General features: G+C 45.9%; 1 protein-coding gene across 7 annotated transcripts; it reads left to right on the top strand.

Moving 5' to 3' along the window:
- Positions 1 to 193: 193 nt before the first annotated feature.
- Positions 194 to 27,904, top strand: RNF8 (ring finger protein 8). Of its 7 annotated transcripts, none has more exons than XR_008444526.1 (9): positions 1,737 to 2,108; positions 7,055 to 7,183; positions 13,677 to 14,426; positions 15,773 to 15,835; positions 20,895 to 20,984; positions 22,365 to 22,472; positions 23,298 to 23,502; positions 24,512 to 25,569; positions 25,662 to 25,749. XR_008444526.1 is itself a non-coding variant. In XM_054024114.1 (8 exons), exons 2-8 carry the CDS (start codon positions 7,115 to 7,117, stop codon positions 25,811 to 25,813), a joined length of 1,437 nt encoding a protein of 478 aa, XP_053880089.1. In that variant the 5' UTR covers positions 194 to 224; positions 7,055 to 7,114; the 3' UTR covers positions 25,814 to 27,904. The 7 variants fall into 7 exon arrangements, 3 of the variants coding, with proteins under 3 accessions (XP_053880089.1, XP_053880087.1, XP_053880088.1); XR_008444522.1 differs by having other exon boundaries at positions 23,298 to 23,509; XR_008444523.1 differs by having other exon boundaries at positions 23,298 to 23,509; positions 24,512 to 25,063; positions 25,662 to 25,745.

Raw genomic sequence — 27,904 nt, 5'->3', positions numbered from 1 at the left:
CGAGAGAGGCGGCAGCAAGAGAGACCGCCCTGCCGCAGGGGCTGATGGGATTGGGGAGCCGCAGGGAGTATGCGGAACTCATCCTCCCAGCATGCTCTGCGCCTTTTACAGGCCTACCTGAAGCGGCCTCCGAGCACGTGGCACCGATGCACCCGGCCGCTCCGGAGGGGGGGCGCGAGCTCGGCTTGCACCAGCTGGTGGCCAAGTAACAGTCTGGAGCACAGGTGGCTTTTCTGGGGAGGTTGGTGGCGGGGGTGGAGTGTTACATGAACCCTAGTTACTGGTCCATTTCCTTTTTGTCTTCAGTGACAGTTCCCCTTAGGTTTGCCAACTGTGTAAGCACACAAACCACAGGTGCTGCTCCTGCACAGAGTTCCCGGCCAATGAGAGCTGTGGAGTTGGTGCTGAGGGCACGGGCAGCGCACAGAGACCCCCCCTCTCTCCCACCAGGGGCCACAGTATGTGCTGGCCACTTCCGGGAGTGGTGCGGGGCCAGGGTAGGCAGGGAGCCTGCCTTAGCCCCGCTACGCTGCCGGACTTTTAGCGGTCTAAAATCTCCTGGTTTGGTGTCAGTAGCCTCTGGGATATAGGGCTTGATTCTGGGAGAGACTCAGTGAAACTGGGAGGGTTAGCAACCCTAGTTTCTCTCTCTGATGAAACTGGACTCTTGAGCATTGTCCACCTGCCTCCTCTCTGACTGGCCTATCAGTTTTACTTTTCCTCTAGCCTGTTGTTCAGTTCCACTGATTTGGGACCGTGTGCATCATATATTTATTAACTTCAGCATGCTGGGGCCCAGGTTTCTTTTGTTTTGGACAATGCTTTCCACATCTCCAATGTTCAATAATAATCAGTATTGCTAACCCTGAGTATACAAGTCATGAATCGGGCCCACAAAAATCATGATATTTAAAAAAAAAAACGTTGGGGTCTTTTTCTTTGCCTTTTGGTTCTTGGAGACTTCAGGATACCTTCAGGCCTTGTTTTCAAGCTTTTTTTTTTTCTACTAGGACAGAAACTTTTTTTTTTTAAATGAAAGGCGAGATTCTCAATTAATACCTTGCTTCCAAGAGCTGACATTTTCAGAAAGACACCAAAATGTTGTGACTGTTGTGATAAAATCACAAGAGTTGGCAACAGCAAATAAAGGAAGATTACAACCCAGAAAAAAATCATGCTTCTGTGTCAAACTTGTATACCTACTATGTTACAGGTAATACCTCTGAGTCCCATAAATTGAAAAGATCAGAGAATGTTTGACCTCTGTATCGTTCTTCAGGTTGTTTGTGTACTGACAACCCTCTGTGCAAGGGGTGATTAGGCTTTCACATGTGAAGCTTTCACCTGAGTTTACAGTACTGCCGGTACAGTCCGTGGGCCTATTCTGCTGGGCTTGGGTCAGCACGCTGGGTACACATGATAGAGCAGTGGTGGCCACAGGGGAGAGAGCCATGCAGCTTCCTCTCATAAACACATAATGGGGGTTAGAGATCTGCTGGTTTCCTCCAGCTCAGTTCGTTGGCATCATGCCCAAGAGGGTGAGCACTGTAGGGTTGGGATTTGGATCCCAAATCCCGTATCCTGGGGAGCATGACATGTCAGGAGCCAGGCCTGGGTAGCTATGGCACTGACCCCTGCCTGCAACCTATGGGAGCAGTAACTGGCCCTAACTTGAGTCCACGCAGCAGCCTGCAACAACAGTCCCCGGGCTGGGGGACTGGAGCACAGAGCAATAGATGGACGGGCTGGGCTTGTCGCCGAAGACGGTGGCAGCCGGTGTGAGTTCTGAGCACGCGCAGAATAGAGCCTGTCCCTTAGAGTTACGGCTCTGGCATCGATTAAGTGGGCTGCTGCGCCCGCGCAGGCGCTGTGGGTTTGGTGCCATCTTTGTTGTGGGTGACGGAGGCAAGCGAGCGTCCTGCCGCCCGGAGTTGGATGGTGCCATCGTCCCCTTTAGCGATTGCTCCTGCCTGCTGCCAAGGCCGGACGGTGCAGGCGGGATGGCGGAGCGCGGCGGCCCCTCGCCCGCGGGGGGCTCCGGCCGGACCTGGTGCCTCAGGCGAGTGGGGATGAGCGGCCAGTGGCTCCTGCTGGAGAGCGGCAGCGAGGTGAGGCGGCGGGTGGGACTTGTAGGGCGGGGGGCTGGTGGCGGGGAGGTGATGAGCGGGGGTTGGGGGCCTGGTGGTGGGGAGGTGATGAGCGGGGGGGGGCTGGTGGCGGGGAGGTGATGAGCGGGGGGGGGCTGGTGGCGGGGAGGTGATGAGCGGGGGTTGGGGGCCTGGTGGTGGGGAGGTGATGAGCGGGGGGGGCTGGTGGCGGGGAGGTGATGAGCGGGGGGGGGCTGGTGGTGGGGAGGTGATGAGCGGGGGGGGCTGGTGGCGGGGAGGTGATGAGCGGGGGGGGGCTGGTGGCGGGGAGGTGATGAGCGGGGGTTGGGGGCCTGTAGGGCAGGGGGCTGGTGGCGGGGAGGTAATGAGCGTGGGGGCTGGTGGCGGGGAGGTGATGAGCGGGGGTTGGGGGCCTGGTGGCAGGGGAGGGACGGGGGGGGGGGGGTGGGACCTGTAGGGCAGGGGGCTGGTGGCGGGGAGGAATAATAGATTATCAGGGTTGGAAGAGACCTCAGGAGATCATCTAGTCCAACTCCCTGCTCAAAGCAGGACCAATCCCAGACAGATTTTTGCCCCAGATCCCTAAATGGCCCCCTCAAGGATTGAACTCACAACCCTTTATTTAGCGGTGAGGGATGAACAGGGGGAAGGGGTCTGTAGGCTGGTGGTGTGGGAGATAATGAGTGGGGGGGGAAGGAGTCGGGGGAGGGCTGGTGCAGGGGAGGGGTGGGGAGGTGATGAGCAGGGGGAAGGGGTTGGGGCGGGGGGGAGTGGTGAGGAATGAGTAGGGGGGAAGGGGTCTGTGGGCTGGTGGCGGGGAGGTGATGGGGGGATGGGGTTGGGGTGGCAGGGAGGTGATGGGGGGAAGGGGTCGGGGCTGGCGGGGGAGGGGGCAGTGAGGTGATGGGGGGTTGAGGGCTCCCTGGTGTTTCTCATGTGCCCCAAAGCCACTGTTGAAATGGGGCCCTGAGCCCTGCAGACCAGTGATTCTCAAATATCCAGACTACTGTACCCATTGCAGGAGTCTGATTTGTCTTGCGTTCCCCCAAGTTTCACCTCACTGAAAAACTACTTGCTTACAGAATCAGACATAAAAATACAAAAGTGTCACAGCACACTATTACTGAAAAATTGCTTACTTTCTCATTTTTACCATATAATTATGAAATAAATAGACTGGAATTTAAATATTGTACTTACATTTCAGGCAGTATAAACAAGTCGTGTGAAATTTTATGTTGTACTGATTTCACTAATGCTTTTTGTATAGCCTGTTGTAAAACTAGACAAACATCTAGATGAGCTGATGTACCCCTAGGGGTATGCGTATCCCTGATTGAGAACCACTGCTTTAGATGAGGCAGCAACCCTTAGTATGGGGTGAGGGTTGGTTGGTTTCCATTCCAGTCCTTGTCTTTTTTGGAGGGGAGGGGAGGTGCCGAGGTCTAGTGGGCAGGGCTGAGTGCAAGCTTCTCCCACTCTCTGCAGGAAACCAGCCCTGCTTTACAGATGGAGGATCTCTTTGCTGACTAGGGCAGTGTGTGGAAATCTTGGCAGAGTGGGTGGCGGCTTCCTCAGAGTTGCTTGTATAATAGTCCTCTGAATGAGTGAAAGTCTTCTCCAGAGGTGTTACAGGTCCTGCCAGGTGTTAGAGTCCTAGCAGAGAGTTTGTGACCTTTTGTTGCCTCTTGGACATAGAAAAGGCCTAAAATGCTTGTGGGTGGTGATGGAGGGGAAGCGGAATTTTTTTTCTTCAGAGGTTCAGGGAACTGGAGTGGGGGCTTTCTCAATCTTTAATTGAAGGAACAGGGTGCTGAAATTCTGACAGATTCCTTCCACCCTGCTGTTTACCAGATATATATTAAACAGAATGGAACAAAAAAAAAAAATAAGGCTTTAAGCAGTGAGTTAATTTTCCCTCTCAATACTAGAAAATCATGATTAACAAGACATGAATTTCTAATGTAAGAAACGGGTGAGAATCCTCTTTAAAAATTAGTCTTTCTGATCTGTACCTTACAGAAGCTAAAAAGGGTACAGTAACTCCTCACTTAACATTGTAGTTACGTTCCTGAAAAATGCGACTTTAAGTAAAACGATGTTAAGCGAATCCAATTTCCCCATAAGAATTAATGTAAATGAGGGGGTTAGGTTCCAGGGAAATTTTTTTCACCAGACAAAATACTGTATTTTTTTATATATATATACATACACACACACACACACACACACACAGTATAAGTTTTAAACAAACAAACAATTTAATATTGGTACACAGTGATGATGATTGTGAAGCTTGGTTGAGGTGAAGGAGTCAGAGGGTGGGATATTTACCTTACTGCAAAATGAACTAGCAATTGGCTGAGCCCTCAAGGGTTAACTCTCTCTCTACACAAGGCAGCAGGAATGGAGGGAGATATGCACATTTCCCTTAAGTACACTGCCTTGTTAATTAGATCAGCTTGCTGGCAGCTGCTGCAAGCTCCCTCCATCCTGAGCCCTGGTGTGTCCCCCTTGCTCTATGGAAGATGGGATAAGCGGGGTGCAGGAGAAGGGGGGAGGGGGACACCCTGACATTAGCCCCTCTCTTCCTTCCCTCCCCCCTGCACAGCAAGCAGGAGTCTCGGGGAGCAGCTCCAAGGCAGAGGGCAGGAGCAGCACATGGCAGTGGGGGGAGGGACACATCTGAACTGCAGGCAGCTGCTGCACAGGGAACTTAGGGGGAGCTGATAGGGGGCTGCTGGTCCACACTGGTTTCAAGCCCCCACCAGCTAGCTGCAATGGGCTGCTCTTCCTGCAAGCGGTAGACAAAGCAGGCGGCTGCCAAAGACATTAGAAGGGACCATTGCACAACTTTAAATGAGCATGTTCCCTAATTGATCAGCAACGAAACAACGTTAACCAGGATGACTTTAAGTGAGGAGTTACTGTACAATCATCAGAAATGACTAAATACGAAGTAGGTGCCGGTTGAGTAATTTATGTGTGGAGTAGTATTCAAGGCATTGAAAATGACATAACCAATACTGATGTATGCATGTGTAAGTTTTCACTTCCTTGAAGATCATGTGACTTTCTGCACAATTCTGGATTGTTCGGTAAATATGTGAAATGCCGTTCTTTCATAGATTCCAAGACCAGAAGGGACCATTGTAATCTAGTCTGATCTCCTGTATAACACAGGCCATAGAACTTCCCCAAAATAATTCTCCCCTCCCCTATTTGAGAACCTCTGTGGTAGACTGAAGAGCCTATTATTAAATATTTGTTTTCCATGTAGGTACTTACAGACTGTAATCAAGTCACCCATTTACGTTCTCTTTGTTAAGCTAAATAGATTGAGCTCCTTGAGTCTATCACTATAAGGAATCCTTTAATCATTCTCATGTTTCTTCTGAATCCTTTCCAATTTATCAACATCCTTCTTGAATTGTGGACACCAGAATTGGACACGTATTCCAGCAGCAGTCATACCAGTGTCAAATATAGAGGTAAAATAACCTCTACTCCTTCCTGAGATTCCCTTGTTTATGCGTCAAAGGATCACTTTAGCTCTTTTGGCCACAGCGTTGCACTGAGAGCACATGTTCAGCTGATTATCCACCCTGACCCACAAATCTTTTTGAGAATCACACTTCCCAGGATGAGGTCCCCCATGCTGTTAGTATGACCTACATCATTTGTTCCTAGATGTATACCTTTACGTTTAGCTGTATTAAAACACATATTGTTTGCTTGTGTGCAGTTTACCAATCAATCCAGATTGCTCTGAATCAGTGGCCTGTCCGCTCCCCCATTTTTAGTGTCATCTGCAAACTTTATCAATGATGATTTTGTGTTTCTTCCAGGTCATTGATAAAAATGTTAAATAGCATAGGGCCAAGAAACAATCCCTGTGGGACCCCACTAGAAACACCTGTTCAATGGTGATTCTCCATTTACAATTACATTTTGAGACCTATCTGCCAACTTTTAATCCCTTTAATGTCTGCCATATTTATTTTACATTGTTCTAGTTTTTTAATCAAAATGTCATTTGTTACCAAGTCAAAGGTAGCATCATTGATGTACTGTACTTAATCTTGCTGCCTTTGCTATTAATTATTGGGCCACAATGGCATTTTTCATTTCTCAGTATGAACTTTCAAGTTGCATTGATGCCTGGCTTTCAGCTATGCCATACTCTTCAGGTAAATAATGATTCCTGTGAGAGTCACAGGGTTTGGAGGAAATAACTAAACTGTTCAAATGCTCTGTTAAATTGACTTCGAGATTGAACAATTAAAAACTTCAGCCTCTCCCAGGTTAGAGGAACCACAACTCCTGCTCTCCCTATTCACCAAGAAAATTCTCCTCTAAGTGAGCCTTCAATGTCTGAACCTCCGGCTCAGTTAGAGATTCTAGCTGTCTCAAGTAAGATTGGAGAGTCATACTGCTATACATCAATGTCCCTGTAGAGTCTTGAGCAACCTGAAGGACTTTATGCAGCTAAAGCTTCTAAGATCGCTCACTACAATTCTGAACAAAGAAAATGTGAGGCTGCTAGCATCATTTTTCCTGAAGCCTTCATCAGAGACTTTTTACTAAGTATTCTAGCCAGAAGAGGGTTGGTTGTTGGAGTACTCTGTTAAAGGAGATTTATCAGTTAAATGGACACAAACGTTCCCCACTCCTAAAACACCATTGTGCTTCAGGCTTTTTCAAGGTTTCCCCCTAGCTTTTGACTCTTGGATTTAAACGTGAAGTTATGTCACATTCAGTAAAAGTTATAAGTAGTAACCATGTGTGTGGTTAGCGTTTAACTTACTACTTTGAACCCATGTAGAAACTACTGTACAAAGCAAATTCATCCCATGTGTTTATTTGACTGTATTTAAAACCAAAGCAGATAGATCACTTTTTCTGTATTTGTTGCTAATGGTGGCTATTACTGTTTTTATCTTTAGGTAACTATAGGCCGAGGATTTGGTCTCGCCTACCAGCTGGTCTCAAAAACCTGCCCACTGATGATCTCTCGTTACCACTGTGTTTTCAAGCAGAATGCACAAGGCCAGTGGACAGTTACAGACAACAAGGTACTGAGATTGAAGGCGTTTTAATTGCACTGAGAGATATTGAAGATGACTTCCCATTTGGGAGCTGTGTCTGAGTAGCTGCGGGGTCATAGTTAGGAAGTACAGGTAACTTTGAGTCATGCTGTAATATAGTCTAACTTGGGTAAAAGACCTATGGGAACATATCCTTCTAGTTGTGCACCCTGAATCTGGAACTTCATCCTAGCTGAGACCCAGGATGCTGAGTCAGGCTTATTCATGTTTGACTACAAGGGATACTTCCTGCTTTTAGCTTCTTCTCTTTAATAGAGCACTTCGATGCTATCAGATAGTGAAAATGCTGTGGTGAGTATTGGTCCTGAGAGCCTGTCTGTGAACTTTGTATTGCTGTGCAAAGAATAACTATGAAGGCTGACATTCTTAAAAAGGATAGTGCTCTTGCAATGTTAATTAAATGACAAACTAGTGCCAGTTATTGTAGTGGCACAACTATAATTGCGTTTTAATAAATTAAAGTTGGAGATGGTTTTCTGATCATGAAACTGGCTTTTGATTCCATTGGTTGACATGAAACACTGCTTAATCATTTTGCTAGAGTAAAGAATTGAGATCCAAGTACTAAAACGCCTTCTATTTCATTTGCTGACAATGGCAAGATGCTTGTCCCCTTTGATTGAAGTCCCTTTCCCCATGCTTTCCTTCAGGCTGGAAAATTATTAAAGTCAGGAAGCTGAGTGAAAACCAGTTAGATGTAACATTCAGAATGTTCTATAGTACAAGGTAACTTATAAAGGATTCAGTTGTAAGGCCAAGAATAGGTGGAGGGACTAGAAGACATACAATGAGTGTTCTTAAAATCTCAACCTTGTTTGTTTCGATGCATCCAAAACGAAGTGCATAGCCAAGACTTTAAATGCTTTGTATTTTTAACACGAAAAACAAAGTAAAACCAGAAAATAACCAATTTCCCATCTACAAATACTAGCTCCAAGAATCCCTCCCTCCCTGAGAGTCAGGAAAAGAGATGGGCTCTACAGCATGCCCTAATAGTCAACAGATTCCAGTTATTTTGGAGGTGAAATGCAGTGAGAGGAGTGAATTTTAAATGGAAAGGTCCCTCATGCCCTATCCACAGGCCTCTGTCTCCTGCACACAGCCCCAAGTAGCTGCAGTGTTGTACTTGGAATAGAAGTTCAGTTACTATAATCGTTGCTGAGTGACGTGTGCTTACATGCACCCACTGGAGACAGTAAGGGAGAGGAGATGTTTTAAGGTTAAATGAAAACTCTCTTCCCCCCCCCCCCCCCCAAAAAAAATATAATCATATGTTCATATGCACCTTCTCACCAGTTTAGCTGTAGTTCACCTTCCTCAGATGTAAATTTCACACTTTTCTTGGAAGGAAAAATAGAGACTAGAAATAGGCCAGATCCCTATAAAAGTAAACTTAAAAATAAAAGGTATTATTTTTTTCTTTCCTGTACTTGAGACCTCCTGTTTTTACATTTGCTGTTTAAAATTCTTCTGGGTGAACAATGTGTTGTCTGTGATGGCAGCTCTACCTCTGTTCTTTTTGTCCACAAAGGCAGGGAAGTACACGGTGAAGGATCAAAGCTCCAGTTCCTTTTCTGGGGCTAGGGCAACTGAGAGCTGCTAGGTGATCTGGATGTTGAGGTTGTATATCTAACTGCATCATGATGCATCACTTTGTTCTCTCTCAATAGTTTCTCAGTCATAAGGTATTCTTTAAGTATGCTCATTCAATTTCTGAGAGTGTTGAAATGCACCCCTTAGCTGGTTTGTAGTAGATTAGAGTGGAAAAGGCCTTGCTGAGTCCTGCAGTCAGTTGCCTTGAAATTAGGGTTACCATCCGTCCGTATTTCCCCGGACACGTCCGGCTTTTGCGTCTCTAAGTAGCCGTCTGGGAGGAATTGGTAACAAGGTTAAAATGTCCGGGGTTTTTTTCTCCCTCGCCTCCCTCCCTCCCATGCAGAGTGCGGCTGCTGATTGGGCGGCTGGGCCGATTGAGCCGCTCCCATTGGCCTCCAGCAGCCAGAGCCCTCCCCTGCTCCCCCCTCCCTCTGTCTGCAGCCCTGTGTAACACACAAACCGACCCACCAGGGAGCGTGTTTTGCCTACACGTGGAGCCAGAATGGTGAGGGGAGTCCGGGGGGGGGGGGCAGTCAGGGAGCGGGGGAGTGTTGGATGGGTCCCCGGCCTCCACCTGCCACCCCCCTCTGCGCGTTCTTCCCCCCCCCGTGGGCTCCCCTTCCCTGCCTGCCTCTCCCTTGCCTGCTTGTACTGCCAGAGCCAGCAGCAACTGCTGTCTGCTGCCCCCGGGTCCTAGCGTCCCCCATCCACTAATGGGAAGACAAGCTGCCCTTACCCTGCCCTTCCACCCTAGCCCTGAGCCTCTCCAATGCCCCAAACCCCTCATCCCCAGCCCTCATCCCCCCACACCCTAATCCTCTGCCCCAGCCCTGAGCCCCCTCCTGCATCATGAACCCCTCATCCTCAGACCCACAGCCCTCACCCCTCCATCCCCTCCTATCCCCAAACTCCCTCCCAAACGCCCTCCCCCTTCCCACACCCCCCTGCCCTCAAACTCCCTCCCAAAGCCTGCACCCCCTCCCTTTGCACCGCCTCCCACCCACAAACTCCATCCCAGAGCCTGCACCCCTCACCCCCTCCTGCACACCCACCCCCTGCCCCAGCCCAGAGCCTGCACCCAGCACCCAAACTCTATCCCAGAGCCTGCACCCCTCCTGCACTCCAATCCCCAGCCCAGGACCTGCACCCCAGACCTCCTCCTCCCACCCAACCCCCCTCCCAGAGCCTTAGGCAGGTGGGGGGTGGGTGGGTTCTGGGCACCACCAAAATTTCTGCCACCCATGCCAGTGGATAAGGGTTGGGGCAGTCAGGGGACAGGTAGGGTCCTAGGGGGGCAGTTAGGGTGGGGGGTTCTCAGCAGGGGGTAGTCAGGGGACAAGAAGCAGGGGGGGTTAGGGTTCTGAGAGGGGCAGTCAGGGGGTGGGAAGTGGGAGGGAGTGGGGTGGGGGCAGGGCTAGGGTGGGGCTCCCCCCAGTGTCCTCTTTTTTGATTGTGGAAATATGGTAACCCTACTTGAAATATTTGTACAATACTGCACAACTGATCTCCAAAGTTTCCTACAAGTTGGGGCTGGAAGAGACTTTCTAAATCTGTGCTGTTCAGTGTTTCTGGGGAGTACCAGTCATCCACAGCAATACCATTGGCTATACCAACCTCTCTTTCATTGGGGCAACAGAGTTCCTTGTTAAGCTAGGGATAGAGGTGTCTACCATATTAGTCACATAAGTCTGAAGTTCTAGTCCTGAAGTATATAGCAGTAGTTGGAAACAATTGTGCTAAGTCATCAAGTGTAACCCCTTGCTGCACCTGCTGCATGTTATCACCTCTACTATTCCCTCAAGCTTGTTATATTTCTTTGGGATACTTCCATTGCTGATGACCCTACAGTCTGTACTGAGCACAGTTCAATTGGGAGAGCAATATAGCAATGCACAGACCATCCAGTAAGTTTTTAGAGAGAGTTGGGGACAACTTCCTGGTACAAGTGCTGGAGGAACAAACTAGGGGCAGTGCTCCTCTTGACCTGCTGCTTATAAACCGTGAAGAATTGGTAGGGGAAGTAGAAGTGGGTGGCAACCTAGGCAGCAGTGACCATGAGATGGTTGAGCTCAGGATCCTGACAAAAGGAAGAAAGGAGAGTAGCAAAATACAGACCCTAGACTTCAGAAAATCAGACTTTGACTCCCTTAGGAAATTGGATCCCCTGGGAGGCTAATATGAGAGGGAAAGGAGTCCAGGAGAGCTGGCTGTATTTTAAAGAAGCCTTATTGAGGGGGCAGGAACAAACCATCCCGATGTGCAGAAAACAGCAAATATGGCAGGCGACCAGCTTGGCTTAACAGTGAAAGCTTCAGTGAACTTAAACACAAAAAGGAAGCTTACAAGAATTGGAAATTTGGACAGTTGATTAGGGAGGAGTATAAAAATATTGCTAGAGAATGCAGGGGTGTAATCAGGAAGGCCAAAGCACAATTGGAGTTGCAGCTAGCAAGTAACAAGAAGGGATTCTACAGGTATGTTAGCAACAAGAAGGTGGTCAGGGAAAGTGGGGGACCCTTACTGAATGCGGGAGGCAACACAGTGACAGATGATGTGTAAAAAACGAAGTACTCAATGCTTTTTTTGCCTCGGTCTTTGCAGACAAGGTCAGCTCCCGACGGCTGCACTGGGCAGCACAGTATAGGGAGGAGGTGAGCAGCTCTCAGTGGTGAAAGAACAAGTTAAGGACTATTTAGAAAAGCTGGACATGCACAAGTCTATGGGGCCGGATGCAATGCATCCAAGGGTGCTGAGGGAGTTGGCTGATATGATTGCAGAGCCATTGGCCATTATCTTTGAAAATTCGTAGTGAGCGGGGGAGGTCCTGGACAATTGGAAAAAGGCAAATATAGTGCCCATCTTTAAAAAAGGGAAGAAGGAGAACCTGAGGAACTACAGACCGGTTAGCCTCACTTCAGTCCCCAGCAAAATGATGGAGCAGGTCCTCAGGGAATCCATTTTGAAATACTTGGAGGAGAGGAAGGTGATCAGGAACAGTCAACATGGATTTACCAAGGGCAAGTCATGCCTGACCAACCTGATTGCCTTCTATGATGAGATAACCGGCTCTGTGGATATGGGGAAAGCGGTGAATGTGATATATCTTGTGGCAAAGCTTTTGATACGGTCTCCCACAGTATTCTTGCCGGCAAGTTAAAGAAGTATGGATTGGATGAATGGACTATAAGGTGGATAGAAAGCTGGCTAGATTGTTGGGCTCAATGGCTCGATGTCTAGTTGGCAGCCGGTATCAAGCGGAGTGCCCCAGGGTCGGTCCTGGGGCTGGTTTTGTTCAACATCTTTATTAATGATTTGGGTGATGGTATGAATTGCACCATCAACAAGTTTGCAGATGACACTAAGCTGGGGGGACAGGTAGATACGCTGGAGGGTAGGGATAGGGTCCAGAGTGACCTAGACAAATTGGAGGATTGGGCCAAAAGAAATCTGATGAGGTTCAACAATGACAAGTGCAGAGTCCTGCACCGCTACAGGCTGGGGATCGACTGGCTAAGCAGCAGTTCTGCAGAGAAGGACGGGGGGATTACAGTGGACGAGAAGCTGGATGTGAGTCAGCAGTGTGCCCTTGTTGCCAAGAAGGCCAATGGCATATTGGTTTGTATTAGTAGGAGCATTGCCAGCAGATCAAGGGAAATGATTATTCCCCTCTATTCGGCACTGGTGAGGCCACACCTGGAGTATTGTGTACAGTTTTGGTCCCCCCCACTATAGAAGGGATGTGAACAAATTGGAGAGAATCCAGCGGAGGACAACAAAAAATGATTCAGGGGCTGGGGCACATGACTTACAAGGAGAGGCTGAAGGAACTGGGTTTATTTAGTCTGCAAAAGAGAAGAGTGAGGGGGTATTTGATAGCAGCCTTCAACTACCTGAAGGAGGGTTCCAAAGAGGATGGAGCTCGGCTGTTCTCAGTGGTGGGAGATGACAGAACAAGGAGCAATGGTCTCAAGTTGCAGTGGGGGAGGTCTAGGTTGGATATTAGGAAAATCTATTTCACTAGGAAGGTGGTGAAGCACTGGAGTGGGTTACCTAGGGAGGTGGTGGAATCTCTATCCTTAAAGGTTTTTAAGGCCCAGCCTGACAAAGCCCTGGCTGGGATGATTTAGTTGGTGGTTGGTCCTTCTTTGAGCAGGGAATTGTACTAGATGACCTCCTGAGGGCTCTTCCAACCCTAATAATCTATGATTATTGTTGGGAAGCTTTTCCTCATAGCTCTCTTTTCAGTATAAAACCATTGCTACATGTTATACATCTTCTGGTATGTCTTCTCCTTCCTTTTGTGTTTCTCTACATTTGTACAGAGCTGGTTTACATTTTCCCCTCTGCTTTCTTTTTGTATAAATTTAGTCCCTTTATCCTCTTTTCTTTGTAGCCTGTTCTTGCACTCTTGGTGACATGCCTAAATAAGTATTCTTGACAAATCATACCAGTGTCTCATTGATCTCTCTGTTGCAGAGTCTTTCCTAGGGGCTAGCTCAAGCATTTCCCATTAAGCTTCAGACATTGTTTCTTTTTTAAACCACCATAGGCCATCATAAACAGTTCCTTCCTTTTTTTCCATGTGGTTGCCTAAATCAATTTTATTCTTAAGAGTCGTAGAAGGAAATCCTTACTGGTGGTATAACTAAATCAATCTCTCTCTCTGTCTCTCTCACACACACAGGAACGACACTGACTCAGTTGTTTGGGTAGTGCAAAAGCTAGTTAGGCAATTTGTTGAATTGTCTTTGCACTATTCTTTCTGAAAAGGTAGGCTGTGTTTGCAGCAACCAAAAATACCTTGTGGAGAAGTTCACTTAAATGTACATTGATAAGTTTTTTGCTGATTTCTGTTTGTTTTCAGAGTCTAAATGGTGTTTGGTTGAATAAGGAACGGCTTGATCCATTAAAGGCCTATCCAATAGGTGAAGGAGACCATATTCAACTAGGAGTGCCTTTGGATAACAAAGAGACTGCTGAATATGAATATGAAGTGATTAAGGAAGAATGGGAGAAAGTTAGTCCATTTTTAGCCCCGAGGAATGACCAACTGATGGGGAAACCTAAGGGTGCAAGAACTAAACGTAAACTTAGTTTGGAGGAATCAGAGGCATCTGGAGCAGAAGGCCCTTCAAATTCCAGATCTAAAAGGGACAGAGTGTCCTGCGATAGTGAACCTTTGGGTAGATCATGTGGGAGGGCAGAATTGGCCAAACAGCCAACAGAAAACATGGATGTCAAGCTACCTTCTCCTGGACCAAGCGTGGAGGAGGATAAAGCTACAGTATATTGTAATCCTATGAACTCTGAGAAAGCTGTATCTCTTAGCCATAAGGACCAGAAAGCCTCTAGTCTGGCACAGTCTTGGACTGGTTTGGAAATGCTGAGGAAAACCCTGGGAAATATAATGAAGCTGAAAGTCAAGGTGGAGGAGAAGCAGACAGCTGTTTTGAGTGTGAAGAAGAGCAGGAAGTCTGGCCAAAAAGAGATCAGAGTGATGGAGCAGGAGCTGCGGGAATTGCAGGACCAGCTGTGCACTGAACAGGAACATCAGCAGCAGAGGGTGGAACAGCTGGAGAGGACATTCTATGAGGAGCAGCAGCAGCTTCTGGAGGTATGCGCATTTGTATAGACATTATCATCCATTCCAGAAGTATGCCACTTCCAAACATACAGACCTAGAGAATGGGTAGAAAAAAGAGGGGCTAAACTAGGCAAGAGATTAGTAATGGGGTTTAACCTCAAAGGCAGGTTCAGCACAAATTGATAGTAAAAGCATTGTTGCCATCTGAAAGCTGAATGGTCTGTGGGAAATGAATATTGTTTCTGTGTTCTCCCTTGTGATTGTAGAGAGGACGAGGACTGAATTGGTCGTTGAGACTGAACTCCTCTTCTACCTCTAGACATAGGTTACTAGGTCCAGACGGAGTTGAATTGGAAGCCCTTTCCCATTGAAGCAGGAGAATCAGTGGGCACTGCTACTTCCAGTGATCCAGATTGTCTAATGAATAAAATGCAGGAAGGGCCATTTCCTTATTTGTAACTAGGGTTTCCTTCACAAAGCGCTCAATCTGGAAACCTTACAGGCCTGTACACATTGATACGGATAAGTAACTAGCTGTCAGATTTTAAAAAAAAAAAAAAAGTTCCGTTCTCTGTCTCTCTGTTCTTGAGTTTAACAAGTATGTTTGAAAGCAAGAGAGAATCCAACTGAAAGTGGATTGGTCATTCTGCCTAGTAATTGGGAACAGCCAGGAAAACCTATTGGTCCAGATAATTGAACACTCAATTGTAGAAACCTTGCATACAGGAAGAGAGATTCTTTCTCTCTCTGCCCATACTGGAGGAGGGATCCAAAGCAGCAGTGGGAGTTGTCTACAGTAGTGTGGCAGGTTAATCTCTTTAGATGTGTTCCCAAATGGAGTTCAAACATTTCTGTTTCCGCACTCACAGCCTGTTACTTCCCTTTCTCTGCCTTGTGAACATTCTAGTCCCATTAAAGCTAAAATAACTTGGAGATGTTTCAGATATTTAATATTCAAGGATATTGTCCACCAAGAGTTATAATGTGTAAGTTTAGATGGCTCTGATCATTCAAGAGCCCGGGAAGCACTGAAGGTGAGATATTTCTTAGGTTTGCTTTACACTGGCGACACTTCCTTAATTTATCAGTTTCTAACATGAGAGAATACGGGGTTCTCTTTCTCCCTGTTCCTCTAGCCCCGTCAGCAGACTGCAGGCCAAAGCCAGACTGCCAGACACTTAAGAATGGACCCTGACATCTTTTTATTTACTTATCTTTTGTTTATTATTATTTTTTTCTCTGGAGTCTGGACCTTGAATATATCTTGACAAAAATAATCGACTAGCTGTTCCTGACCTCTTTATATTGCTTAGTTTGGTTCCATAATTGTTTTTCTTCCCCCAGCAAAACTCTCCCTTTGTGTCTTATTTTTTCAGGGAGTGAAGAAGCAGCAAGGGGAAGAGAATTTGAAGGAGCAACTGGCCCAGGTTCTGCAGGAGGTAACTTACTACAGAGCTAGGCGTGATCCAGCTGTGTAATGTGGGGAATGCCTAAACTTTGCCTGCTATTCTGGCAACTGTCCGGGAGCCGAGGACTGTCCCTCAAGAACAGATAGCAACTGCTTTTCATCTGTGTGATACAGGTGACAAGTTCCACACTCCATGATAATTGGCAAACAGAAATACTGTGGAAAAAATACACTAAAATCCAAATACAGCCTAAAAGCTTTAGGTAGCTGTAATGATAGAAGGGAGCTTAAAGGGGAGGGGCGCATGCCTGCAGGGCTGTGGAGTTCAAAACAATGAGCAGAGCAGTCATTGTGGGACACCACCAGAGGCCAATCACAGCCATAAAAGCAATCAAGGCATTCACACTGGCACTATAGCGCTAAAGCCTCAGTGCGAAAAGTCTTATGGCTCTCCTAGGGCTGGTTTTATTACAGCACTGCAACTGAGCGGTTTGGGTGCAAAAAGTGGTTTGCAGTGTGTGCACCTCTGCTGTTTCAGTGCCAAAAGCTGCCTTTTGGCAAAAAAAACTTGCCAGTGTAGACCAGGCCTCAGTGTCTACACTACAGCCTTGCTCCTGCCGATGTAAGTGTCCTACTACACTGAGGCCTTGTCTACACTACAAAGTTTTGTTGGCATATGCTGTGGTTTAATTAAAGCGGTGTAACATTTGCCGACAAAACTTTGCAGTGTAGACAAGGCCTGACAAAATAACCCCTATGCCTCCATGGAGATGGAGTTATGTTGGCGTATTTAGGGTGACGCAGTGTCATTGTAGACCCTGGGTTCCTTCTATCTGCTGTTGGCTGTTGTTCTTGTCAACTACAGCTCCAATTGACAAGAAAGCAACTCCCGGCTCCCCAGCTGGGCTGCTGCCAGGTTTCTGCTCCCAGATGGGCTGCCACCTGGGCTCCCCACTGGGAGACCTGCTGCTCCTCTTTCCCCCTCCCCACCCCCCATGTGTCCTGGCTCCTCACTGGGAGCATGGCAGCTGGACTGGGTGTGGATCTCCCTGCTGGAGGCAAGAAGTCCTGGGTGGCTGCCCCCCAGCGTGGAGATGAGATGCCCCGGGGGACAGCTGGGCTTCTGGTGAGGAGCTGTGTGGAGCTGAGGATCCTGGCTCTTAGCCCCACCTCCCCTCACTGCCCCTCTTCAGTTGCTGGAAGAGCTCCTCGGGAGGATGCGCGCCACCGACGGAAGGAGGGTAGTGTGGACATGAGCCACCGCAGTAATTACTGTGATGGCTGTAAGTTGACCTACCATAGGTCGATTTAAAATTGTAGTGTAGACATGCCCTGAGAGTGTCACAGCTAAATACAAGATAGAACAGATAGTTTACCATTGATATGCAAACTAGACACAATCAACTCAGGATTAAATAAGGACTGGGAATGGCTGAGCCATTACAAACATTGAATCTATCTCCCCTTGTAAGTATTCTCACACTTCTTATCAACCTGTCTGTACTGGGCTATCTTGATTATCACTTCAAAAGTTTTTTTTCTCTTACTTGGCCTCTCAGAGTTGGTAAAACAACTCCCACCTGTTTATGCTCTCTGTATGTGTGTATATATATCTCCTCAATATATGTTCCATTCTATATGCATCTGAAGAAGTGGGCTATAGTCCACGAAAGCTTATGCTCTAATAAATTTGTTAGTCTCTAAGGTGCCACAAGTACTCCTGTTCTTCTTTTTGCGGATACAGACTAACACGGCTGCTACTCTGAAATTTACCATAAGTAGTTAGCGCATATTTGATGGGACCATTCAAGGTGAAGTGGCCCATTAACACCCCTTTAGTCATAGGACAAAAAGTGAGATTAATGGGTTATAGATTGTTGTAATAAAGTCCAGTGTCTTTATTAAGACCATGATTTTTAATATCAAGCACAGTTAGGAATTTAAGCTCCCAGGCTTGTTTTTTGAAAGTGTCGTGGAGGTTTCCTTGGAGGATGAGGACTGATAGGTCAGATATCGAGTGATCGCTTTGTGATGTGGTGTGTTTTGTCTTTTATCATTTTCCTGTGTGAGTTCTTTCAAGAGCATAGTGATTGTCTGATTTCATCCACCTAGTTGTTGTTGGGGCAGTTAGTGCACTGGATGAGGTACACCACATGTTGTGATAGGCATGTGTAGGACTCAAGGATCTTGAAAGGTGTATTGTCGGGAGGGGGCGAGGGGGGGTGTTGATCATTGTAGTAGCGGAGATATGTCTGTAGGTTTTCCATCTGTTGTTCTGGCAAGGTCTGGTGCCGCTTTGAGTTGGTGCATCCTGATCTCTGGGGAGCTTGCTTCTGATGATGAGCTTGGAGAGACTGGGGGGTTCAGGAAAGAATTCTTTCAGGAGGGGTCCCCATCAAGTCTGGGTTGTAGTTGTTTGATACCCCATATGGGGTTCATTTTGGGGTGGTAGGTGACAACTAGAGTGCGGTTGGAGGGGGGTTTATTTCTGTATTAAAGCAGATTTTCTCTGGGTATTTGGGTGGCCAGTTCGTGGTCTTAAGAAAGACACTGGATTTATGGTGTATTACAACAATCTGTAACCCACTAACCCCACTTTTGGTTCTATGACTAAAGGGGAGTTATCAGGCCACTTCACCTTGAATGGACCCTTAGAATATGTGCTAACTACTTATGCTAAACTATCTGTTCATCTTGTATTTAGCGGGTGACACTTGCGGCACCAATACAGCTGTGTCGCTTTAGTGCTTTAATGAAGATGCTTTATGCTAGGTCCCCAAACTGTGGGATGTGTCCCCATTCGGGGGGGGGGGGGGGGGGGCATGGCTGGGGCCGGGGAGGGAGCGCCACCCAGCTCCACTCCTGGCCCTGGCCCCGGCCCTAGCTGCCAGGCCCACACTGGGGCCGGGGCTCCAGCTGCTGACCCTGCACCCAGGGTCCTGGCTGCTGGCCCCGCCCAAGGCTGTGCTCCCATCCCCACCCCCTGCTGTGGCACCAGGCTCCACCATTTTACCCTTGTCTGTGTCTCCTCCTCTCGCCCCCCCCCCCCCAGCCATGGCCCTGCTCCTGGACCTGGGAGGACGTGGGGGGGAGGGGGAGGAGGTAAAAAGTTTGGGGACCACTGCTCTATGCCAACAGGAGAGCTCCTGGAATAGTTAATCCACCTTCCTGAGAGTCAGTAGCCGTGTTGACGGGAGAACTTCTCCTGCGCTGTCTAGATGTGGGGTTAGGTCAGTATTACTACGTCGCTCAGAGGAGTGGTTTTTTCACAATCTTCAGTGACATAGTTATACTGATATAGGTCTGTAGAGTAGACCAGACCTCAGTATCTTTTCAAGACTCTGAAAAAGAGCTCTGTGTAGCTCAAAAGCTTGTTTTTCTCACCAACAGAAATTGGTCCAATAAAAGATATTAACTCATCTACATTCTAATTAGTCATTTGTTAAGAAAGATTAGAAGGCATGTACTCCTAGAAATGAAATAACGAATACATTGATTTTGCATAAAATGTTGAACTTATATAAGGTTTCAGATTTATCAAATACTTCCCTCATTCATCCTGAGTGTGCTCTACATTCAGAATCTCATGTAGCCCAGACTTCGTATTCAGCTTTTTAGCAAGAGGCTGAAGATGAAAGCTTCCTTGCTTCTGACTGACTTGTCCTTTGTAACTAGCATATGTGTTAGAAAGTCACTTCTGTGAGTTTCAGCTTGAAACTAAAACTCTTCCTTTCAGTCAGCTTTTGGGAGCTTATGAAACATGCCATGTCGCTGGTGAAATTAGCCAGGTACAATAGTGATGGTGCCAGTACAATACTTAAATCTGTTATCTCGATATTTAGATGTCAGACTTCAAAGAACATAAATCAGTTTCCATCCTGCTTAATTCTAATTTAACTACACCTCTACCCCGATATAACACGAATTCGGATAGAACGCGGTAAAGCAGTGCTCTGGGTGGGGACGGGGCTGCGCACTCTGGTGGATCAAAGCCAGTTTGATATAATGCAGTTTCACCTATAACGCTGTGAGATTTTTTGGCTCCCGAGGACAGCGTTATATTGAGGTAGAGGTGTAGTACAAAAAATTCGGACAGTGGGGCTGGAGTCCAGGCAGCTGGACATACTCAGTAGGAATATCCCAGGTTAAGTAGAAAGAGTCCTCTTGGGTTTCAGGTTTATTTATATTTTTTTCTAGCCTGACCAAAATAAAGGAACTTTGTTCATCTGTTTTTTGTGTTTAAATACCAAAGTAAATTAATGTGAATGAGACAGCTCTTGTGTCTCCATTGCTCCTTGTCCTGGGGTCTAAGCAGGCAGCACCATCTGCTCCTTCCTGAAAGGAGTCCAGATTTTTTGTTAGGCTCAGAGCCTAGTCTACACTAGAAGCGCTACTTCGGCGCAGCTGCAGTGCGTCTGGTGAAGATGCTGTTTGCCGACGGGAGAGCTCTCCTATCAGCATAATAACACCACCTTTGCGACAGGTGGTAGCTATATCGGTGGGAAAAGCTCTCCGGCCAGCATAGCGCTATCCATACCAGCTCTTGGGGTGTGGATTATTCACATCCCTGAGCGACATAAGTTATACAGAAGTAAGTGTTAGTGTAGACAAGGCCTGAGTTATGGATAAGAAGCTAACTAGGGCTATCCTGGTTACCCTCAGCCCAAGGAGACACTCCCACTGGGAGCTGGAAAACCCTGTAACCTCTTGGGATTTAACCCCCAAATTCCTATGCCACTACCTGGTGTAGTGAGGCACAACTCTGGGGTATGATTTATATCTCCCCAGAGATGTATGTATTACATAAGGGTATTGCCCTTTTTAACTGTGAGTCTGTTTGCTTAGTACTTGAGTTTTTTCCTGTTGTGCGTTACTGTGTGGCATACATTTTACTTGCTTATAGAAGACTGATCCTTCTGGTTCCTCATCTAAAGAAGTAATTGGAGTCCTTAAATCCCTAGGAGTTGGGCTCATGTTGCATTGATTCAGTAAAACAATGGCAAAAATCAATGAGTGAGTAGGATGGTAGGGAGCATGTACGTTTCATTGGGGCAAGTTATGAGAATCTCTCTTGATTTATATTTTCACAGCATCGTGCCCTGATGGATGAGCTGAGCCGTAATAAGAAGGATTTTGAAGAGATAATTCAAGCTAAGAATAAAGAGTTGGAAGAGACTAAGGTACTGAACAGAAATTGATTTTTCTGTTCTGTTCATTAGAGCAGCACAATTTGCTGCCATGGAGGAAACAGGTTGTTCAGTACTTTCCTCAAAGCTTCCTATTGCCTGGAGCAATGGAAATCTTGTATATTGAGGAGGTGACTGGCTTGCTTTCCAGATGGCAGGGACAAGATGTCTTGCTTGGACAGTCCCCTATATGGAGTGGCACTGTGAATAGGCATTAGTGGAGGATGCTCAAACTCAAAGAGAGAGTGCAGAGCAAAGGAACATGGCACAATGTGCAGGAGCAGTGGCCCAATCTTCCCTCCCTCAAAAAAAGCCCTACCAGACTGAGTGAGTTTGAAAGCTAGTGTTTTACTTTCTGTTAAAGTTCATATAATTAAAACTGCAACGATTTCTATCTGGGACTGAAAAGAGAAAAGGAATTGACTGAAACAAGGCATGTCTCCTGCACTAGGGCATGATGGAAAGCAATCGAGAGAGCTCCCTATTGTGCCTACTCTAGGAGGACATGGCATCTCCCATCTTTGGCTGCATTTCCTTTGACTTTCAGTTCTTTCACAACCTTAGGATTGTTTTAAATGTAGCTTCGGTTGTGACTTTCTCCATTTTACTTAGGAAGTAGACCAGATGCCTAGTATACCTTGGTGACTAGCAACCTGTTACATTTCACTCCACGAGAGCAAGGAAGCATCTTAAATTCCCAAGCTTTACTTATTTTGTTGCACTCCTCCATTTGAACCATTTTGGCTGAACAGATACACCGCTACCTCGATATCACACGACCCGATATAACACAAATTCAGATATAACGCGGTAAAGCAGTGCTCCGGGGTGGGGTAGGGGTGGGGTGGGGGCTGCGCACTCCGGTGGATCAAAGCAAGTTCAATATAACGTGGTTTCACCTATAACGCGGTAAGATTTTTTGGCTCCCGAGGACAGCATTATATTGAGGTAGAGGTGTACTTTCTATTCCTGCTGCTACAATAGTTCTTCAGACCTTAGATCTTTTATGCCGAGTTCATCCTGCGGTGAATTTTTGCTTCTAGGAAATATCCTTTAAGTAGTTAGGAAAGATCTGGAAGATACTCTGGAAAGGCTGACTCAGCTTGCACCTTCTTCACCAAAGTAGGACATCAGTCGTTGAAACTATGTATTGTAACAACTATCTCTGCACTGGCTGGGATTGTTCTCTGTACTGCTGTGGTTGCTGATTTGAAACCCCTTTCTTCTCCTTTCCATATAGAAAGAATGCAGACCTGAGACAAGAAAACCCTGGGATTGTGTGCTGTATCCGTCTCTTTCCTCCACTGCTCCTCCACCCCTTATTTGGTAAACCCTTTGCTCCTCAGCAGGTGACCATGTGTGTCTTCCTTACAGGAGGAGAAGGAGAAGGCGAGAGCGCAAAAGGAGGAGGTTTTGAGTCAGATGAATGATGTACTGGAGAATGAGCTGCAGTGCACAATCTGCTCTGAACACTTCATTGAGGTACAGTGACTGACATGGCTTTGTTTGGAAGGGAAAGGATTTAAGAAGCTTTTATTTTTGAAAGTCAAAGCAAAGTGTTTGTTTTGTTTGTTTGTTTGTTTTTAAGTTTCTTCTCTTTAGATCTATGAAATTATTCACACTGACCAAAATTTTTGTGTTTTGCTCCCCTTGCTGAATATTGTCACTGTCTATTGTCAGTTACACGTACACAATTACATTGAATTAACTGGGGTTGCATAGCTATAAATAAGGGTAGAATTTGACTCCCCTTCAGTAATCCTAGAAGGGACACTCAACTCAGATTAGGCCTGAAATGTCGGCTATTAAAGTATGAATAGAAATGTTTATTTTAGTTTAAACGGGTCATTTAGAAATTCCTTCGTAGCAGTGGAAACCTGAACACAATGGCCTTGTTCTAGTGTCTGAGAATCAGAAAATTAAACTCCATCTAGTTTCACTATGGAGTGGTGCCTCAGGAAATATGCTTTAAATTGGAAGCATGGTCTAGTGTTTAAGGCTCGGGACTGGAATTTTGAATTTCTTGGTTCTCTTCCCGAGTGTGCCACAGATTTGCTGTAATCTTGGGTAAATTACTTCACTTACCAGTTTTTCAATCTGAAAAATAGGGATAATCTCTATGTATCTTGGCTTGTGAGGCTTGATTGTTTCATAAGTACTGTGTGATCCTTGGACAGCAGGTACTGAAGAAGGGCACTGTAATATTTTCTCTAAGAGGAAATGCCCATGTGATGTTTTGCTAGTTTCACAGGAATTTTTATCCCAATCTCAGTGCTCTGATGGTATTCTTCCTCCTGACCTTTGCAGGCTGTCACTCTGAACTGTGCACACAGCTTCTGCTCCTACTGCATCAATGAATGGATGAAACGTAAAGTGGAGTGTCCCATCTGCAGGCGGGAGATACAATCCAAGACGCGCTCCCTGGTTCTGGACAACTGCATTGACAGGATGGTAGAAAACTTGAACTTGGAGATGAAGGAGCACCGCCTGGCTCTCATCCGAGAGCGCAAAGGTGAGAGGTGGGTGGATGAGGTGTGAGAAATGCAGTCTTTGTCTCCGTGTCCTCAACAGAACTTTCTTTGGCATCTGTATACCACAGGAATGCACTAGAAATGCACAGAGTCCTGGGAATGAACCTTTATTCCTGTATGAGGTTAAAGCTGTGTCAGTATTTCCAATAGATTTTTCAGTGGTTAGGATGGGAAACGGTTTAGAATACGTTACATAGCCAGATTGTTGCATTGTAAAATATTTTGGGCAACTTTCTAGAGACTATATCGTATGAACCCTACAAACCAGGGAAGTGGGAAGACTTCACTATTAGAGGCCAAGCAGTATTAGTTTATTTGGAGATATTTTTAATAAACTATCATTGCTCAGAGCAGGTCTTGAAAAATCTACCAAGTGACTTCTAGATAGTGGATTAAACCTACTGGCTATAGATCAATATGAAAGCTGAGTGGTGGGAGGGCTGGTTGGCAAGTTCCATGGGCAACATGCCAGCGAGAAGCTTGGCACCAGAACACAGTTGCTGGATATTGTTTTCTAATCTGCTTTTTTGGAGGGGTAATTTATAGTTGGCATTGGGTGTGAGACCACTGAAGATAACTGGAGTGCTGCATGTAGTGTTGCTCATTCAGCAGGTTGCTCACTCTTCCCTCTGAGTGAATATTGAATTTAGTGCCTCAGCATGACTGAGGCACAAAACCATCGTCCTGTCCACTTGTCATTAAAACAAGAGTAGTAAGGGTGTGAAGCTGATATCCTGACACAATTCCAATCTGGGTAACACCATTCTACATCCCTGTTCCAAATCTGTTTCTAGAGCACCCATCACTACTATCTAGGTGCTAAAATACAGAATTTATTCTCCACTGCTCTTCCTAAAAATGGTTGTTTCTGTGTGCTATTAAATCACTACTTGGTTCCCTTTTAGAGGAGGGTGCATGATCCCTTTTATGTATAATGTGTACAGCTCTTTGGGATCCATCCTAACGAAAGGTGCTTTTGAAATATTTCAGATCATCCTTGGTGAAACAGAATGACATCACTAAACGTTGTCAATGCTAACCTGAAAAAAACCACCGTTAGCCAAATCAGTCTGATTCCCTCAGAAAATGCTGCACTGCTCAGAGGCTTTCCAACACTGCTTCATGGATTGCTTTCATCTCTGCAGAACTGACTCTGCTCAGGTGTAATATCCTAATATGCACATCTGTAGAGTACACCAAAGCAGCATTGAAGTGTCTTGTCGTGGAGTTAATGTGACCAGATGAAATGGTGTCTTTATGGGAATCCACTTCATTCTCACATACAGGAAATCAGTGGTTCTCAAACATTTTATCCTCTCAGGATTTTATCCACCTTCATGTGAGCCCGATACACTGTTTAACTATTAATAGAATACTAAGGCAAAGAAAGCTTTATAATAGCCTTTATTTTGACACATTTCAGTGAGATGGATGAGCTTGTTTCTATGCAGTGGTGGAAAGATTGGCTGAAACTGGAATGAGCTCCAGTTATACGTGGATTCCAGAAGGGAACTGGCTGGGAGACAGGCTCAACAGGGAATGGTTAGTTATATTCCAATAGCACCTAAGAACTCCAGTCAAAGATTAGGGCCTCTGCAAACAAGTAACAGCAGACAGTCCCTGCCCCAGCAGGCTCTTAGTTTCCAGAGGCTTGAATGGAGCCCTTGTTGTCTTCCAAAGTCTTTTGCTCCTTGATGCCCCTCTTTGACTTCGTTCATTTTCACCCTCCCTACTGATAAGGCTCTGAGGTAGCCAGCTGCTGCAATCTCCTCTGGCGACTCCACATTGATTGGTACCAACAAGGGAGCATTTGGTTGGGTGCCAACAGGGAGAGCATTAACAAGAGGTGAAGAGAATGTCTCCTTGCCCTCAGTGCTATTCCTGCAGCCCTGTTGGAACTGGAATAAGCATACAAGAAATCAAAGAAAATCCCATTCATGTTGTTTTTTCAAGATTATAAATACAAAAGACAAGCCCCACGCAGATGGTCTCCAGACCTACAGCTTGAAAAACTTGCTGTAAAGCGTACAGTGTGGCAATAAGAGGAGGTACTAAAGTTTCAAAGAGAATTCTAGCAATTAGCACTGACTGTAATCTAGCCACCAGCTAACTACAGTATCTGTGTATGTTTTGAATGCAGAGAAACAGGATGTCTTAGTGAACCCAGCCACGGACAGTGAGAGCAGTATCATTTCTTCTATCTATTCCATCTTGTCGATGAGCAGTTATGACAGTGATGACTTTGAGGAGGACTCTGACTACGATAATATCTATGATATCTATGGTATCTGAAAACCCATATCGCAGATTGGATTGCCTGTGAGCCATGCAGAATCAACCTAAGTGTGCTTGGATCTACTGCCATCAGAGGTGAATGGATTGGATGTTTGGAAAAATAGGTGTTGAACAGCCTGGAATTCGAGCTGCAGACGAAGAGTGCTTATCAGAGCACTGTTTTTGTTTTTAAATGAATGTATAATTTCTTGCCCTCTAAAGCATCCAAACTGGAATTGTGGGGGTAACTAATGCTTGTCATGCTAAGTACATTTACATACAAACTTTGATTTCCACGATCACTTGTGACCTGATCAGTAGAATAACATCCTGGTTTCCCTGCATGCGCCGCTGCTTGTCTGCTGGGTTAAATTATACCTATTCAAATGTTTGTCCATTTCCTTTATTTCAGCTAGTGGAGAGAATGGATAGCTATTTGAGCAGGCCTGCCATTCCACCCAGGAGATAGCAGAGGTACACCTAACACACCAGTACAGTGCCAGTTTAAGATGGGTTTTCCTTGTGCGATTTTACATGACAGCTTGACTCATGCTTGTCTTTATGTCATTAACACTTGGCTGACAGTACCTGTACCGCCCTTCAATCCCAGTGTGCTCAGTTCATTGTAGGTTGGGGTGCTGGGTCTCTGGCTGCTCTACTGATGTCACTTATTTTCTGTTAGGTAGAGATGGAGAAGATAGAATTACCCAAGTGTCAGCCCGAACCAGTGCTGTACTCGTTGCTCACAAAGCATCTTAGTCGTTCTCTTTCCAGGCCTTTTCCTGCTTAAAGGAGATGGGAAATGAGCACATCTAAGAACAATAACTTAAAAAACCTAGTCAGTCCCTGCCAGAAGCAGAGAGAACGTTTATTTCTTCAGAAGTGCTATTGCTATTTGAGTTAATGGAATGTCCTGTTGGCCTGGTGGGGAGGTAGCATCAGGGGCAAAACACAAGGCAAGAAGGGGGAAAGTACTGTATCTACATATTTTTACTGTTTACAAAATGTTGCTGTTCAGCTGGGACATAACACTAGCCTTGCAGCAAAGAAAATCCTCACTGAGGAGTCGGTGAACAAATCTTGCCTCGTTTTTGCAAGCGCCTGACTGTGAAGCTCTGTTTTCATTGGCCTATATACTTGAGTTAGTTTTGTTAGCTGAAAGGTATCGTTTGATTGTGTGAGAGAGAAAAACACAATCATCTGTAGTAGTATTTCTCTATCCATGTGTATGTATTTACCCGTTTCTGTGTTTCTCCTGCTTCTAAGGAGAGAAATGTGAACCATTTCCGCTGTTCTGCCTGCCACACCCAGGGACACAAATTTCATTCTACTAATTACTTTTGACTTTAATGATAAAAATGGGTCCTGATCTCATTTTTATAGATCTGGTTGCTTAACGTTAAAAACATTTTCCCTTCTGATAGTCATAGCAGCCTCAGCATTTTACTGTTTTTATGAAGTTATTCCAAAAGACTCGTGCATTCAGGGATTTGTATGACAAATCACACAGATCGTTCTGCCCTGCATTTGTTGGGGCAGATAAGCCAACAATTTAATATAGGTGGAACACACAGCACCCTAACCCTGGGGATGTAGTATTTCTTAATTTAAACTATCCTGTGCTAAAGAAAGGACTCATTTCAAGAATGTATGAAGAGTGATGCCATTCCACAAGGCGAGTGTGTCCTCCTGACATGATTTATGTGATCAGGACTGTAACAGGGACAAAATGTCTGGTCTAGAAACTAAGGTGCAGGTAACTGTCACCCTCCTTAAACTTCAATATAAAGTTTCTCTCCTGCTGTGGAGGAGCCAACACTACCTTGAGGTTTCTTGCTCTCCTGTGCTCTTGACATTCAATTCCTACATATATATTCTCTTTAGAAGTGCTAGTCACTTGGGGTGGGGAGTGTCAATAGAGGATTGAGAATGGTTGACACTAACCCAGGTCTCTCTGTGGAAGAGATCCGTTTCCATCTAGCGTAGGATAAGCTCTTTGGAGCTCAAGGATTACAGATTTCTTCTATCAGATGTATTTTGCCATGTTGCTGTATTATTTTTTCTGCCTGTTTTATTTTTACTAAATATATTTATTTTGCTTCTTTGCTA

Source organism: Malaclemys terrapin, chromosome 3 (assembly GCF_027887155.1).
Source record: "Malaclemys terrapin pileata isolate rMalTer1 chromosome 3, rMalTer1.hap1, whole genome shotgun sequence".
In the NCBI taxonomy this organism is placed as follows: Eukaryota; Metazoa; Chordata; order Testudines; family Emydidae; genus Malaclemys; species Malaclemys terrapin.
Note: the sequence above shows the minus strand (reverse complement) of the source record. Positions and strands in the feature narration are given on the sequence as shown.

What these genes read in the sequence shown, in the direction of transcription:
- RNF8 (XM_054024112.1), top strand. Translation starts at nt 1,737, where the DNA reads ATGGACGGGCTGGGCTTGTCGCCGAAGACGGTGGCAGCCGGTGTGAGT. An exon ending in GCTCTGAACACTTCATTGAG is followed by an intron (nt 22,473 to 23,297) that starts GTACAGTGACTG and finishes TGACCTTTGCAG; the next exon opens with GCTGTCACTCTGAACTGTGC. An exon ending in TCTCATCCGAGAGCGCAAAG is followed by an intron (nt 23,503 to 25,661) that starts GTGAGAGGTGGG and finishes TTTTGAATGCAG; the next exon opens with AGAAACAGGATGTCTTAGTG.